Source organism: Drosophila grimshawi, unplaced genomic scaffold, assembly GCF_018153295.1.
Source record: "Drosophila grimshawi isolate 15287-2541.00 unplaced genomic scaffold, ASM1815329v1 contig_1377, whole genome shotgun sequence".
NCBI classification, from domain to species: Eukaryota; Metazoa; Arthropoda; class Insecta; order Diptera; family Drosophilidae; genus Drosophila; species Drosophila grimshawi.
The window spans coordinates 9177252-9195195 of NW_025062900.1; the positions used below are offsets into that span (position 1 = coordinate 9177252).

At 40.6% G+C, this 17944-nt stretch overlaps 2 protein-coding genes across 2 annotated transcripts; one reads left to right on the plus strand and one right to left on the minus strand.

The window, feature by feature from the left end:
- Nucleotides 1-4515: 4515 nt before the first annotated feature.
- LOC6562264 (protein teashirt) lies at nt 4516-14223 on the plus strand. Its single transcript, XM_001988641.3, has 3 exons — nt 4516-4748; nt 10460-13932; nt 14117-14223. Exons 1-2 carry the CDS (start codon nt 4696-4698, stop codon nt 13428-13430), a joined length of 3024 nt encoding a protein of 1007 aa, XP_001988677.2. The 5' UTR covers nt 4516-4695; the 3' UTR covers nt 13431-13932; nt 14117-14223.
- Nucleotides 14224-14855: 632 nt separating this feature from the next.
- Nucleotides 14856-17342, minus strand: LOC6562263 (ER membrane protein complex subunit 7 homolog). Its single transcript, XM_001988640.2, has 3 exons — nt 17339-17342; nt 16882-16996; nt 14856-15474 (listed from the first exon to the last, which is right to left on the minus strand). The coding sequence occupies exons 1-3, from the start codon at nt 17340-17342 to the stop codon at nt 14856-14858; spliced, it is 738 nt and encodes a 245-aa protein (XP_001988676.2).
- Between the last annotated feature and the right edge of the window lie 602 nt (nt 17343-17944).

Here is a 17944-nt window from a genome sequence, read left to right on the forward strand (position 1 = left end):
CTTCAATTTGTGACAAAGTTATGAATATTGAGATTTCTTTTATTATACAAATATTACCAAAAACAATTCATTTAAAATCAATATTTAAAAGTTAATGCTTAGCGAAGCAATGTGATAAGTTGCTTTGCTACTTTTGCCAAGCAGAGGCCAACTAAATTGCATGTTAAGCCTGCAAAAATACACTCTAAAAAAGTAGTAATAAATGGAATTTTTTTATTGGCTTTCTTTAATTTTCGCGAGGTGATTAGGTGATTGCTTCTTCACTGCGATGGTTCAGAGTTCAGGCAAGTGGTAATTCCGCATTCTGCAATGTCAGCTGTTGGTTGTCTGTTGTCGGTTGTTGGTTGTTGGTTGTCGGTTGTTGGTTGTCGATTGCATTAAGTGCACATTATCAGAGGCCTTAAGCCGCTAATTGTTGACGAATGCCGGCCATAAAATCGCGACGACAGTTGACTGAAAATGGTGGACTCTTTTTTATTGATGGCCAATAATGGGGCTCTGCCTGAGCAGAGCTGAGCCGTGCTGAGCTGAGCTGAACTGAACTGCTGCCGCCGAGTTTGGGCAGCTTGCACTTGTTGCTCCAATCGTGGCCACTTAATGCCTTCGACTGTGGATCGTAAAAGTTTTTACGAGTCACCAATTAACCGATGATAATCAAATCACTTGGAAGCGCTTACAGCGCTCCTCCTTCCTCCTTTCCCCGGGTCCTTTTGGAAATCGGGTGCAGTGGGGCAGGGGGAGGGGAGGGGTCAGCCATTGCTCCTGTCGATGCATAATTCTTGGCCGGCTGTCGTCAGCCCGATTGACGACCGTCCCGTCCACTCTGGCTATCTCTCTCTCTCTCTCTCTCGCACTCTCTCTTTCCCACTCTCTCTCGCACTCTCTCGCACTCTGACGGGGTAATAAATACTTTTACGATTCTATAATTTGATTTGGGCATTTTTATTTAATATTTCTTCTTTGCTTCACAGTTCTCGTTCTTCTTCGGCTTCGTCGTCTTGTTGTTGTTGTTGTTCTTGTTGTTGTTTTTCAACATTTTTTTTTATTCCTCACTTTTTTTTTTTTTGCCGCACATAAATTTTTTATGTGCTCGATCGTAAAATTCGTTTGATAAATTATTATTTGGAATTCGATGCTGGAACCGCCTCAATTCAGGCATTCCACACACATAATCTGCATACGAAACAAATCTAGTTTTAATACTCGTCTTTTCAGGCCTAAGATCAGCAGCTATTCGCTATATTCATATATATATATATATATGTATTCATAATATATGCGCTGATTCCGACTGGAGATTATGGAACCCTAAAATTGAATACCCTTTCTATTTATCAATGTATAAATTAGTGTCTTATTTGCAGTAGTTAATTGTTGAGGGTAAGAAATTGATAAACGACTTAAGCATTTATAGCATAAATCAAATGATTTTAGATTTCAATATGGAAGTAAATTAAATTTTAAATTAATTTTATTCCAATAATAATTTGATATAGTTTCAGCGATAGCGCGGAATATCCATATTTCTAAACGAAATATGTAAATGGAGTCGGAAACGAGCAGACAAAGAAATGTCAAACAAATTTAGATATTTAACTTATTTACCGGATTTGAAATTTAGATTTACTACAATATTTGAAAATATTTTCAGCGATAAAATGTTCAATTGGAATGGTCGGAATATCTCTGCTTTGTAAATGAAGTGTGTAAAAATCATATAATCGGAAAAAAATGGCAAACAAATTTAGAGCTTTTACATTGCATGCATTTTTGCATTGGCAGCAGCAGAAGCCATTTAATGCTATTTGACGATATTATTCGATATTCGGGCATCAAATTGACGAACAGCAAAAGGGAGTGAAAAGAGCGCAAAAGGCAACAACAACAGCAATTGAGTTGCCAGCATGCTGCTATTTACATATTGTACATACATACTTAGCAGCTTTACATGCACAAGCACACACACACACACACGCACGCTTATTGGCACGCACATAGTCAGAGAAACACCCGCACCCGTTGCAAAAAATGCCAGACAGAGAGACAAAATGTCGAAAGCGCGACAGCTGCAGCAGCGGCGCAGACGACAGCAGCAGAAACAGCAGCAGCAAAAACAACAACAACAAAAAGAACAGCAACAAATTAGAACGAGCCACCTTCACATACACACCACACACACACACCATACACAGAGCTACGCTAAGTGAGGGAGTGTGGGAGTGAGTGAGCCAGCGCATGCGAGTGAGAAAATTTGTTTTGAACTGTCATAAATCTTAATTGTGGCGGAGTGATGGAATCGGAATGCGCTCGCTGCCGACCTACCAAAGGGTGACGCGCTGACGAAACGCTGCAGCTAATTTCACAGCGAAAGAGAGCGACAAACAACTGACAAACTGAGAGAGAGAGAGAGAGCGCGCGAGCGAGAGAGTGAGAGCGAACGCAAGCATTTCCCCTGCGCTGGCATGGCTGTGTTCCAATCCCACAACGTACACACGCCGCAAAACATAAACAAGATTTATTGCACTTTTAGGGGAACGGAACATGCGCACTGTGCGCTCTCCCTCTCCCGCTCACTCACTCACTCACTCACTCGCTCTCCCTCTCCCTTTCCCTCTCTCGCTCTCCCTCGCTCTCTTGCGGAAAGCGTGCTCTCATCGCGCCGGCCGCGCGCCACAATTTCAGTCAACAACAGACCGTTACAGCGAACGATCATGTTCGAAAAGCTCTGTTGCGCGCCAAGAAGAAGTAGCACGTAAAACGCAACGTAAAAGGGTAAACGGGATACAAAAAAAGAAGCGTCGCTGTTGTAGTTGTAGTTGTAATTAATTAGTTAGCGTCGCTGTCCCCGTCGCTGTCATTGTGCGTGCGCGAGCGAGACAGCAGCACATTTAATCACGGCACATTTGTGACAGCAAAAGAAAACAAGAACAACAACAACAAAGCAAAAGGCAGCAGCAGCAAAGTAATCAACACTCTACGCTGTCGACGTCGCGCGTCAAACAACAACAACAACATCAAACAGACTGCGCATTGCTGCTGCGTTGCTGCGCCGTCGCTTAACGCAATCGAATCAGAAATTGCCGTCGCCAAAACGCGCGCTTCGTGTTTGAAACGAACGTCGTCGTCGTCGTCGCTGTCAGCGTCGTGTTTCAAGTCCAACTCTCGTCAAAGCCAGCAGAAGCAAAGCCAACGCCAACGCAGCTTCCAGGCTGTCAGACAAAACGAAACGAAACGAAACGAAACGTGCGCGTCGCTGCCACCGCGCTTTGAACTTCATTTTTTTGGTATCAATCAGCGAGCTGCGAGCAGCAGCAGCGAATGCGAACGCATTGTTGTTGTTATTGTTGTTGTTGTGTGTGTCTGATTCTTGACTGAATCAGTTTGACAGCCGACGCAGCGCAGAGGCAGAGACAGCAAACAAAAAGAGGAAGAGACTGAGCAGAAGAAGAAGCAGCAGCAGCAGCGACGCAGCCAGTGACGACACGGCCGACAACGCCGACACATTCATTCGCTGTTCGACTCTCAAACGAGTAACGACGGAATCCGGATGAAACGCACAAAACAAGAAAATAGCAAAACCAAAACACATTCACACACATACACAAACACACACACACACATTGAAATATAAAAGCGAGCGAATTGTGTGCGACTGCGACGCGTGTTCTGATTACAACAACGACAACAACAACAGCAACAACAAGAAATTCAATTATTTCAATTTGAACGCCATTTAAAAGTGTGATAAAAAAAAAATAAAACAAAATGAAAATGCATAATTTAACACAAACTGATTTATTTTCAAATTAGCTGCGTCGCATACCAACAACAACAACAACAACACATACATCATATCTAGTCAACAACAACAGCAACAACAACACGAGAAACAAAAAATTAACAATGAAATGCGCGTCAAATGTTTAATTAAGACTGATTACAACCACAACAAAACCACAACAACAACAAGTGAAGAAATTCTTTAACTACAAACAACAACTACAACAAATGGTTCAACACAAGTATACGTAAAACAACAACAACAAAAACAACAAATATATATATAAATATATGTTTATTAACATAAACGCTACAAACAAACAAAAAAATCATATTTATATTTAACAATATTTTGCTCACCAAAAAAAAAAAACTAAAGAAAAATACAAAAAAAAATAAAGTTACTTAAAACTAAAAAACAAAAACAAATCAACAAAAATTAAAACGAAGTATACGATTCAAATGCAATTATTAAATTAAAAGAAAACAAAAAAGAAATCAAAAATATTTAACATAAATTTTCTGTCTGCCATATGAAAATATTAGAAATATAAAAAAATAAATAAATTTAAATATAAATATAAATATATGTATGGGAATATATATATTACACTATTTAACACACAAGTTATACGTAGCTCAAACGCTAAAAAGTACCAAGTGCAAAAAAGAAAACGAGAGAAAAATAAACAAATAAATAAAAATTAAAAAGAAAATTTAATTAGTTGATTAATCTTACAACATATGCATATTGTGTCAAATTAAAAATTTAAGTTACAATCGAAAGAGTGCAAAGCTAAGGCAAACAGATTCTGTTTCCAGCTATCCCCTTCCCCCCAAAACCCGATAAATAATCCGCTTCTCCCCCCTCCCCTTTGGTACAAACAACCCGTCAAAATTCAGCAAAATCTGAAAATGTTGCACGAGGCTCTGATGCTTGAAATCTACAGACAGGCGCTAAATGCCGGGTAAGAAAATGATATCTAATTTTATCAATGAATAAATATGTGCTAAATATTATTTAGTTTAATATTTAAAAACTTATTTTATTTATTTATTATTTATTAATTGGCATGCATGAAAACGATATCTTATTTGTTGAATGCAGCAAAGTTTAAAAGTTAAAGGAACAATGAAAGAAAAAAGCCGGTTATTTCTTTTTGTTTTAATTGATATATGTTATGGCTAATTTTAGCTTCTGATTTGATTTTGCTATTGTTAAATAAGCAAAAAGAAGAAGACTTTTCTAACAGTAGATTAGACTTATCGATGCGATGAATACAACAAAAAGCCGGCTGTTGTATTTGAAATCAAATAAAGTTGCATAAATACAAAAATTCAGTCAGGAAGTAAGTTTTCTGCAAACATATTTTATGTGACACATGACACTTATTGACTAAGTAATAATTTTGAGTTCAAAGTGTGTTGTATAAAACGAATGCAATTCTGAAATTTAAATTTTAACAAAATGCATTTGCAAAGCAAGAGAAAAAATAATGAAAACAGTACAAATCCAATCAATCGCAATTCAAATTCAAAGGCATATCGTAGCTAGAAGCTAAGTGAGCCGAGTTAAATAAATAGCAAATAAATACATATTTAACCGATAGCGATTACTTATCTTATTTAATTGTCTTGCATCAAAAAAAAAAAATAAAAAAATAATAATAAAAGAAAAAATGGACATCAATTCACATTTTAAAGTACTTCCCATGTACAATCGCAGATACGATTACAATCATATTATTTTGGGTGTATTTCTATTGTATATCAAAGCTGATTGCGGCATGAGGTTAACATGAATTTGTGCAACAGAAATTGACTTGTTGATTTCCTCTAGTTTTGGAAAGCATTTAACCAACTTGATGTTATTTAAATATATGTATAGAAACTAGAGTTATTAGTCGAGAAATTGATGAATAAAATCTACTTTGTTATACCAACTCTCTTTCTTTTTTTTTTAAATGTGTCTTTCGCTGACTTCAGTTCAAGAATTTCCATAATTAATTTGTGTATTGATTAGATTAAATAATGCAAATATTTTTATAGACATCCACATATCAAAAATTGTATTTGATGTGTAGTAGTTCTTAGTAAATATAAATTAAATTTTGTTAAACTGGTTTGTCCCCCAAAGATACTCATTGTATCCAAACAGATATATATATATATATATATATCTATATAAAATATAAATATATAGAAAATATGTATAAGTCACCTAATTAGCTATTACTCAAAACTGGTTAACATAAGATCGCAATCACATGACAACCTTATCGTTTCGATTGCTGCCCCAAATCGCTGTATGATCCAATAAAATGATTATTTTAGCATTCGCTGTGCTATGTATGAAAAAAATATAGTGATGAATATGCGAAAAGTGTTGATGTTTCACATCGTTGTCGTTGTTGTTGTTGTTTTTGTATTTGTCGCACACACCTGTCGTTATAAATTTAAGCCTCGCAGCCCCCAATATAAAGGCCATATTTCAAGAAACACCCACCCAACAAAAAATTGATTTATAATAAGACGAATCGCTAGCATAATATCATAAATAGCTATAAATAAATCTAGTAAATATTGAACCAAGATTGTTGGTTGCTTTTGCCGTTTTGTTTGTTAAATCACTTGAAAATCATTCTATTAAAGCATAGTTACAGTTATCGCTGACTAAATGTTTTTCATAGGCATTTGGATTAAACTCGTTTCCACGATACATTTCAGTTAAAACGTAAACGAGTTTTACGTAACATGCGAAGGCGTGGGCTGTTGGCCGAGAGACAGAGAGAGAGAGAGAGAGAGAGAGAGAGAGAGATGGGCTGAAGGGGCAGTGGGGGGACACCTGTTAAACTGCGACAAATTGTGGCGCGTCTTTATTTGTTTGTTTTTTTTTTTTTGGTTTATTTTTTTCTGTTAGGTTTATAAGAAATTGGAAACTGCAACGCGATTTGTTGGCCATGTTTTCATGAATTTCCCAAAGGCGCTGACGTACGAAATGAATAAATCATGAAGGCGATTCAACAAGCCCAAAAAATCAAAAATTTCATCTGCTCCTCGTGTGTGTGTGTAGGTGTAATGTTAGTGTGTGTGTGTGTGAGCCTATTACTTTAAGATTTATGCGCACAATTTGCAGCTGGGAGATGATAGCTGTTTAGTAATATGTATTTAGTGTGGATTAGTCATGCGTTTCAATGATATCTGCTGGCAGTCAGTCATTATGCACAAGACTGACTAGCTAACTGACTAACTGTTTGACGAGCTGACTAGTTATATGGCATATAATTGTTTGGATCAACTCGTCAATCTGGCGAGTTGTGCGCGGATTATTAATGAGACAAATGCCCGCTTGCAATTAACTGCAGCATTTGAATCGATGCGAATAAATCATTTTGATTTAAGCTTCATCAAATAACAAGATTGCATATTATGATTGCTGATTGCTGCATTGCTGCAACGGGTGAATCGTTGTCGTTGCTGTTGCCAAGGCATTTTCTGTGCTTTTAATTGCAGCTTGCAATCTCAAAATCCAATTAGTAGTTTGCGCACAGCCAAACGCAGTTATTATTTATATCTGTGTGCAGCAGCGAAATAGAGAGAGGGAGAGAGAGAGAGAAAGTTGATTAACCTAATGGTAAATTAATTCACAGTATAATCAAAATATTGCCAGCTTTTGCTGCGAGTGAATCATTATTTTGTAAGTAGCCCAAAGTTTTGTTTAAATAAATGATACATGCTCGTTTCGTGTGTCGGCTTTGTGCCGTTTGACATTGGCAAATGGTCATCAATATTGTTGCACTTAGACATTGGATATACTTTTTGTACGCTATCCATCAATAAGTTTACCACAATAGATAGGGCTGATACACAACTCTATTGTGTTGGACACGTTAATGCCAGACAAAGAATTGTTGACTGATCGCTTGTGGGGTTGAAGCTTTTAAAATGTGACAAGCAAAAAAATTTAATTTAATTTAACAAAAAAATACAAATAATAATTATAATAATAAAAAGTAAATAAATGTTACATTTCTTGACAGCAAAAAACAGAGTGTCTACTTATAACAAGATTTATTACTCTTATGATGAAAGCTTTTTGCTATTTGTAATAGTAAATTTAATCGAACAACTTTAATTAACGCTTAAGCATAATTTGTTATATTTGCTGTAGAGTAAGCAGCAGTAATCCAGTAGTCTATTTAACTAAGCAGCTGTTTGCTTCTTGGCACGTGCTGGAAACTCGATTGAAAACAGGTTTTTTTTTTTTTAACAGCAAGTCTTGAAATGTATTTGAATTGAACTCGGATTGAAACTAATTAGTTACATATATATGCATTATAAATTCCTTTATTGTAAACAGAGTTCGAATTTATTTATAGAAATAGTAGAGTTGTCAACTAAGCAAAAACGCACAGAAATAACTGCAAAATATACACAATAAGATCTATTTTATTTCTAAAAATATTACAACTCTTAACTAACTAGCCGTCATAAAAAAGTTATAGGCCTAATCAGTAACTGTTAAGCGTTGCCAAATCAGCACAGCCACATTAACAACTCTCTTTAAAAGGGCAGCTTAAATGAGTCTGACTCACTTCTACTCATCTCATCATATTTCATCGTCTTTTTTTTTGTCTTTCTTTAATATAAAGCCAGGCAATAACTCTTTGGAATCAAGTAATAATCAGTCTATATAGCAATTGTTGCCATTTGTGGCAAATCAACAACTCAGCGACTCATCAAAGAAACAAAGAAAAAACTAGCTAAATAAACGAATTAAAGCCACGCCCACGCAGACCACAAAAGTTTGTGAATAAAACTGGAAACAAAAATGTTACGACTTTTATTTTTGCAATTTTTGCATTTCGAACAAAAGCCAATGAAAATATGTACATCAAAAATCATAAGCACAAAACAAAATGGTTTATGGACCCGAAATTCGATTGTAAAACACAGCGCTAAATTGAGGAAATCAAACTACAACTAAATGTATATTAAAATCAAAAGCAGAGACATATATATACATATATATACATATATATATCTGACTGTGCAGATGCACAGCAATAAAAATTTGTTAGTTATTTATGCACACAGTGCTGAGCAGAGATAAAGAGATACACAGAGATAGAGAGAGGGAGAGGGGTAGCAGGGGGGTGTTTAATTTATGCAAAATATGTGAAATGACTTTTGTGCTTTGTCGCTTTGTCGTCAGTTTTATGACCCGCCAGCTAAGCTGAAAATCGAAACAGATCTTAGATGACGAGAGACGATCTCATCTCATCGGCTCTGGTTGATGTTAATGTTGATTCGTTGATTATAATCAGCTCGCAGATGATGAGCAGCTCGGCTCATAATTCACGCTTTTCTGTCTCGAATTAAACGCCATTGTTCCAAATAAATATAACCGATTTTAACGATTTTTACGAGCAAAGCATTGGTGTGGAAGGGGAAGGGGATTGCCATCATTTCAAACAGCTGCCCAAAGTTGTGTTTTGGTTTATGGGCCTGGTTTAGATTTGAATAACAAATGAAATGTTGACATATGTTTCACATTGTTGCCATTGTTGTGCCACGTGATTTGATTGTTGCACACTGTGCCCCTATCCCCCCCTCATTCATATGATTTAGCAGCTATATATCTGATTGGTAGTAGTAATAAAGACTTCTCTCGATTATACTTATCAGCTGCGTGAAAGTCGCAAAAGTCGCAACTTGAATGATGAGCGAATTGAAAGCTTTCACTAATGATCTATGGCATTTGAGAGAGAAAGATACAGAGAGAGATCGAGCGAGCGAGAGAGAGAGAGAGAGAGAGATAGTCTGATTTGTCCATTCACTTTTGCAATTAAATCAGTGAATACTGTTATCTCTTTCCATCATCATTAGAAGATTATGTAACTGGTGTTGTGCGAGGGGGAAAGTTCTTTCAACTCTTTGCCCACCAATGGGCGATAAGGAATAAGAAATTATTGAAAGTCGATTGTCAGTCAACAAATTTGATTTAAGTTTAACAGAAAAAAAACATAAAAATAATCAATGATTGTGGTTTTCCGTATAATTAACACAATTTATGATTGGTGACGATTGGTTTCATAGACTTATAGATGCTGCTTATAGATGATTGATTATCGAGTTTGACCACTTCTTAATTTTTGATGTATTCCGCAACTAGCTCAATAAATCTTTATTAATCGCGTTTTTTATGCAGTTTAGATATTTATTAAGAACTAAAGTTATGAATAAAATTACTTATAAATAAATTTGTAATTAATTTTTATTAAGTGCAGATAATTGTATTTTATGACACACATTACGCTCATCATATAGAATAATAAATAATAAATATTCTCATCATTTCTGGTAACACATAAAACATAACACATCATTTTACAATAAATAAGTGGAAAAGTGTTTAATTTGAAGTCCGCATTTCGTAGCTCAATCTTTAAGTAAGCAATGATATTAAATTGAATTTAATTACCAACAGAAATCGTATAAATATTTATTTTTTTCCTTCATTTAAATTTAAATATATTTTATTTATATTTTTATTTTAAATTCATTTGCTGCTTGCTGCATTTTTGCCGTGTCGAGTGATATTAGTCGACGATTAAATAAATATATGTATATCAATAGATAAATAATTATAAATTTCCCGTTTCCCTTTTGCTTGCAGCGCTCTGCCCACAGCACGTCCACGTTCCACAGAATCGGCGAATTCCAGCGAGCGTTGTCCCTCGCACGATTCCAATTCCTCGGACAATGGTGGGCAGCGGGATGCGGCGAATCTGTCGGCGGGTGGTGTGATGCCACCCGTGCCGACATCGATGCACTCAACGACATTCCCGGCGGCGATGCCGCAATCGCTGACCGCCCAGCCTACCTCAATGGAGGCCTACCTGCACATGGTCGCCGCTGCCGCCCAACAATATGGCTTCCCGTTGGCCGCTGCCGCCGCCGCCGGTCCACGTCTGCCTCTGCCGCTGCCCAGCGAGGCGGCGGCGCCATTTAAGCTGCCGCCCCAAGCATCACCGACGGCGTCCAGCAGCAATTCGGAGGCACTCGATTTTCGAACCAATCTATATCCGCGCGCTGAGTCCGCAGAGCCGGTGGCCTCCGAGGAGGAGGAGGAGTTCGATGATGGGGCCAACAATCCGCTAGATTTGTCGTGCGGCACACGGAAACGCGGCCACGAGAACTCGCCCAACGCCATCGGTCAGATTCAGGTGAAGAAAATGTTCAAATCCGATAGTCCGCCAGCGAATGCCGTCGCATCGGCGGCTCCAGCGAACAACGCCCCACCGCTGATGCCCGGCGTCAATCCCTATTTGGCGGCGGTGGCAGCAGCGAATATCTTTCGCACGGGACAATTTCCCGATTGGAATGGCAAAAATGATTTGGTCGTCGATCCGCTCGAGAAGATGTCCGACATTGTGAAAGGTGGTGCATCGCTGCACAAGGAGAAACCGCAGCAGCCGAGGAAGGCAACACCACCGACGCCAGTTGCAGCAGTCACTGCACCACCGCCCAAAAGTCCTGCTAATCAAACAGGTGGCTCCTCCTCAAATACGACACCCACAGATGGTGGTGGTGGTGGTGGCAGTGGCAGTGGCACTGGTGGTGGTGTGACCAAAGCACGCCACAACATCTGGCAATCGCACTGGCAAAATAAGGGCGTGGCCAGTTCAGTGTTTAGGTGCGTGTGGTGCAAGCAGAGCTTCCCCACACTCGAAGCGCTAACCACGCACATGAAGGACAGCAAACATTGTGGTGTCAATGTGCCACCGTTTGGCAACTTGCCCAGCAATCAGTCGCATCATGCAGCATCCAACCATCACCAGCAGCAGCACCACCACCATCAACAGCAGCAGCAACAGCAGCAGCACCACCATCAGCACCAGCAGCAGCAGCAACAACAGCAACACTCTCGCAAACAAACTGGCAACTCGTCTCAGCCCTCGGCAAATGTAAAGAATGCGTTCCAATTTCGCGGGGATCCACCGACACCGCTGCCCCGCAAATTGGTGCGCGGCCAGAACGTGTGGCTGGGCAAGGGGGTGGAGCAGGCGATGCAGATATTGAAGTGCATGCGCTGTGGCGAGAGTTTCCGCTCTCTGGGCGAGATGACCAAGCACATGCAGGAGACGCAGCATTACACCAACATACTCTCCCAGGAGCAGAACCTCTCCATCAAGTCGGGCAATTCAAGCAATGATCACAGCAAGGATGGTGGCCAGAATAGTTTGAGTTCCGAGGAATCTCGCACACTGTCCGCCGTCCTCACGTGCAAGGTGTGCGACAAGGCGTTCAACTCCCTGGGCGATCTCAGCAATCACATGGCCAAGAACAATCATTATGCTGAACCCTTGCTGCAATCGGCTGGGGCACGCAAGAGACCCGCGCCAAAGAAACGCGAGAAATCGCTGCCGGTGCGCAAGTTGCTCGAGCTAAAGGCACAACCGGAGGAGCAGCCCCTGGTCGAGAAGTCGCCGTTGTCGGGCAAGCCAGAGAAGAGCGAGGCAGCCCTATTTGCCGAGCGGATGCGCCAGTATATAACGGGTGTCAAGTCACCCGAGGAAATAGCCAAAGCCGCCCAATTGCTGGCCAAGAATAAGTCACCCGAGTTGGTGGAGCAAAAGAATGGTGCTGGTGGTGGTAGTAAGGCAGCTGCGGCCGGTTCCTCATCGGTGCTCAGTGCCATTGAGCAGATGTTCACCACCAGTTTCGATACACCCCCGCGACACGCCAGCCTCCCAGCGAGCAGTCCATCGAACTCCTCGACGAAGAACACATCGCCGGTGGCCAGCAGCATATTGAAGCGTTTGGGCATCGATGAGACGGTGGACTACAATAAGCCACTGATTGACACGAGTGATCCGTATTATCAGCACTATCGCTACACCAGCAGCGAGCGCAGTGGCAGCGAGTGCAGCGCTGAGGCGCGACCACGCCTCGAAGCGCCCACGCCCGAGAAGCAGCAGCAGCCGTTGCCGCCTACCGCACACCAGGAGTTGCCCATCAAACAGGAGCCCGACTCGAGTCTCAAAATGGACATCAAATCGGAGCTGTGCGATGAGCAGCCGGATGCAGTTGCTGCTCCTCCAGCTTCTGCTGCTGCAGTTTCGCCCAAGACAGAAATTGAGACACCTTTGCTAAATGGCAGCTACAACAACAACAACAATAACAACAGTAATAATAATAATAACAATAACAACAACAGCACCAGCAACAACAATGGCAGCTCACCGAAATCCTCGTCGGCGGCAGCCAGTCCACAATCAAGTCGCTTGCCACCGCGCAGCCCGGCGGATAGTCAACGCTCCGGCACACCCAAATCGCCGGCATCCAGCCACAAATCGTACGATGGCAGCGGCGATGGTGCCAATACCAAGAAATATCCCAGTGATTCCCTCAACGCTCTTTCCTCCATGTTCGATTCGCTTGGCAGCAGCAGCAGCGGCGGCAGCAGCGCTGCTCAAACACGCGCCAAACTTGCAGCTGCAGCAGCAGCAGCGGCGGCAGCAGCAGCCGCGGTAGCTTCTGCAAATTCTGCTGGAGATGTGGCGGTGGCACCAGAGAATCTGAGTGCGAACAATTCGTTGGCGGCACTGCGTCAGTTCTGTGTGAAGAAAGAGAAGACGGCCTAAGGGACAAATGGAGAGTGGGCAACGCCGCAAAGAATTGCCACCGAATATATTTTTCGTTGTTTTTGATAAACAAAACGATTTTTATCAACCTTTTTGTTTGCCACGCTTGGCGCGCGCACACCACGCCCCACCACGCCCTAATCTGCGCCTCCTTAATCAGCATTACGGCGGAGCCCGGTGGGGGGTGGTGATGGTGATGGGGGCAAAAGTCAAACGACTCTCTCCATACCCAAATACCACATCTATATATATGTTATATGTTGAGATCACAGCAGCATATACACACATATATATCGGATGATCCGATGATCCGATGATCCGATGATCGGATGAGCGTCTTGTCGAATGGATATTTCGACATTGAGGCTGCGCCTCGCGGCAGCTTGCCTCTTCGGGGGCGTTTGCTTCCATGGCCACAATTGGAGCACAACAATCTGCCGCCCACTGCGCGCCACGCCCACACACAAGTGTCAGCCACGACAACTGGGCCAACTTTTTCAAGGTAATTATCACAATGCAATCAAATTCAAACCAAAAGCTTACATAAAATCAGTCAGATAATAAGCAATAAATTTTGTTTCCTAGCTTAAGTAATAATTATCTTTAAAGTAGAAAACAATCTTTAAATTCTATTGTATATATTTAAAATACTAATCAAGAAAAATACTTCTTGCTTTTGCTTGCAGGATTGTTCCCGCCATCCTTGAAAGACTGCGGCCTCTGTCAGCTGAAAAGGGCGTTTCTCTTTAGCCATTTTGGGCCCATTGCGTTTACACAAGCCCAAAAAAAAAAAAAATTAATTAAATTTAAAAAAAAAATACAAAAAAAAAAATCATAAAAAAAGAAAAGACAAAAAAAAATTAATAATGAAAACAATAAGAAAAAAGCCCTTCTCAGGGCTGCCAAATGCCTGGGCAAAGAGAATGAAATTTGGAAAATGAATCATTGTGATCAAAATAAACCGACTTTTATTGAATTTATAAAACACAACTTGTTTCTCTCGTAAGATTTTTAAATTTCAGCATACAATCAACGATTCATTATAATATCTGAAAGAAAAAAAAAACTTGGGAACAGCTCTTACAATTCTTTAAATATACTCTTCGAATACTTCGAGAACTTTGAGAACTTTGAATCCATTTTCGATTAGCACTCAAAATATGTTAAAGTTCTCTGATCAAGAGTTCTCAATATATAGTAAACTTTATATATAGCAAAGATGATATCATATATTGGGACAAGAGTTTAGCTCTTAACATTTGTTCTCAATACAGGGAAAAGTCAATTTTTGTCATTAGGGAAAGGAAAGCAGAAAACGTTGGACAAAGGTTATAAATACATTAACTTTGCATCCGATCCACCCAGATATTAATTTGAACGTGAATGGAACGCGACTTGCAACTGCAGCCTTTGCGGTAAGCTTTTCTAGTTGCGCCTCTTGTAAGCAGTGCCGGCAGTCGGCTTCTTCTTCTCGGGTAGTCGCTTGCCGGTGACAAACGAGGCGAGCAGATCACCCAGATCCGGCATATTGTTGGGTATTTGGGGGAATTGTATGCTCTCGATTTCACGCTTAGTCTCCGGATCGGTGATGAGACGGGACAGTAGCAGCATCATTAGCAGCGGCACCACCATCAGCAGCACCATCGGATTCAGCACATAGTCCAACAGATTCCACTGCTCACGGGTTCGGAAATATTTGCGACGCTCGAGCGGCTTCAGTAGGAGCGGATAGGGCAACTTGATCACATGCGATGGTTTAATGTGACTCAACTGGCGTGCTCGTATGTTGCCATTCCGGGCAATCTCCACACGAATCGGCTGGAAGAATATGTCCGCATGATGGGCATACAGCACATAGCTGCCAGCTGGAATGCCGCTGATCATAAAGTTGCCATCCCGTCGCACAAATCCCTGATACTCGCCGTTATCAATCGACAGCTTGATGTCCGCTGGCCACTGCGAACCGACCCTCAGCCCTGGACCTGGGGCCAGAATAATGCCCTCGATTGTGTAGAGCGTGGTAGCGCTGTGAGTGCTCAGCTCCCTGAAATTATCGTCAGATAGCAAAAGTTTTGGAAAAGCAAAGAGCCCAAGAAAAGTTAGAAATTTTTTAAACATTTTTCGATTTGATTTCAGGAAAACTTCTCTGACTGAAACGAAAGTCAACAGAATATTTGAGTGCGTCAAAGCATACTATGTCTATGGCATATTAGAACTTATTTTCTGTAGCTCTGAGAGTGCCTGAGACCGGCTATTGATGTTGATCAAGTATATATATACCTTATGGGATTGGAAATGGTTGCTTCAGCCTGCTATATTTTTTGCACAACTTCATTCAGGTAATAAAAAATTGCTTTATTTCGTTGTCAGATATTGAGAAAGTCTGCAAAAATGGTTGCACTCTTTTAAATATCGCTCTAGATGCATCTAAATGCCGTCGGCAGATGCGAAATCGTTTTAAAACTAGACGCAGTCATCTGTTGCAAGTTGCAAGTCATTAAAGTGATTACACGGTCATGAGTTGTTGCTTCCTGAATGATGTGAATGACTCATTTGAGTGGAGCCACACCCACATTCAATTGCATTCAACTCGTGACCAATGTGACTTTTTTTGTTTGTTTGCCGATCTGCCGCACATGTGAAGCAACAGCAACTAGCTGCTGAGCCTTATCGTGCTGCCGCCACTCGAATTGGCAGCCAAAGTAGCTGCCACAAATTTGCACTCTTGTGCGGAACGTTCTTTTCTTATTTTTTTTTCTTTTTTTTTACTGTATGCGACTCGTTGTCGCTTCTGTGCCTGTGCAGCCGCAAAATCCCTCCAAAATTGCCTCAACGCGCTCAACACGATTATGCGATAATTTCGATATGCCAACTTGCAACGCGCAACGCGCAACTTGCAACATGTGCAATCATATTTTTGTATGCCCTTACAGTGGTTATGCTGCAGGCTTCTTTGATGCTACAAGAATTATGAGTTGAACTGACTAAATTGATCTCAATTATGTTTTAAGTTCAAGAAAAAAGATTTAATTTAATTCTTTTAAAATCTTTAAAAAAATCTTTTTAAAATGTAGCTCATCATCTTATGAAAATTCTTTATTTACAACGTTGGGCAGCTTGTAAAAATCTTAAAGAAATTAGCTCACCTAAAAACAATTAATCAAACATTTAGTTATATATGATTTCTTTCTAGATCTGACAGCTTTCACTTGGCCAATGTCTGTAAGGGTATTCAAATTGCATAATTGTGTTTGAGCTCTCCGAGCTACCTGTAAGTAGCGCTGTGATTTCAACAAGTGCTCTTCAGCGTTTGCGCCAGCGCACAAGATTTTCCAATAATTTTGCGCTGATTATGTGGCTGCCGATTCGAAGAGAACCACTGCGATACCAGAGACAGAGAGAGAGAGAGAGATATAGAATGAGAGAGAGAGAGAGAGAGAGAGACAGGAACATAGATTGTTCCAGTAGAAGCAGCAGGGCGCGCTGCTCAGCCTCATCTCCAGCCTCAGCCTCATCTCCAGTCTCAGCCTCATCTCCAGCCTGAGTCACAGTCTGAGCCTCAACTCCTGCCCCAGCCTCATACCCAGTCACAGTCTCATTCCGAGCCTCATCATCATCATCATCGTCGTCATCGTTGTGTCGTCATTATGGCAATTTCGTGGCCGTCGTTTGATTTAGCGCCATTGGAGCCCAGTTAAAGCACAGGGAGTGCTGCTGCTGGTACTGGTGCTTGTTTTTGTGGTGCTAGCTGTGTTCACTGTGGTTGTTGTCGCTGCTAGTTGTTTGTATTTAAATTTTGTTGTTGCTGCTGCCGCTGCTCTTGTTGGGCTCGCTGCCATTAAACTGAGTTGTTGGCTGCGCACAATTGACAGCAGAGGCGCATGAAAATTTAAATTATGGCTCCTTACCCATTTGGTGTATCTATGTGCTACCTATTTTTGTCTGAATGCAACCAAACTGCAACTGCAACTGCAACTGCAATTGAATGTGTCTTGGCATTTGCTCGTTTAACTGCACTTTATTCCGTTGCAGATTAAGTTTGCAATTTCAGCACAAGTCATCGATTTGAGTTGATTGTTGATCGTTGATGTGTTGAATGTTGGCAACTTGATTTGCCATTTACCAAAACATGCCCCATGTCAACTAATCAACAGACTTTCATTTGCATGAATTTTGAAATAAGATTCTTTGATGCCAGCTGTGTTGTCCAGCTGAGTTGTTTCCATTGTTGTTCAGCTGCACTTGCAACAAGATTTTGAATTGAATCTATATGCGAGCTAAGACGACAATTTTCCATACCTTATATAGCCTGCTAGTATATATATATATATATTGTACTGATGCCCCAAACTAAGTTTAATAAGATCAAACTCAGCTAGCTGGTCTGATAAAAGAGCGCAATCAAATCTAGTTATATATATTTACCAATATAACTCATATAAAGCAGAATTCACTTCATTATACATAAATCTCGTTTGTGTGATACTATCCAAAAAAGAAATACTGTGGAAACC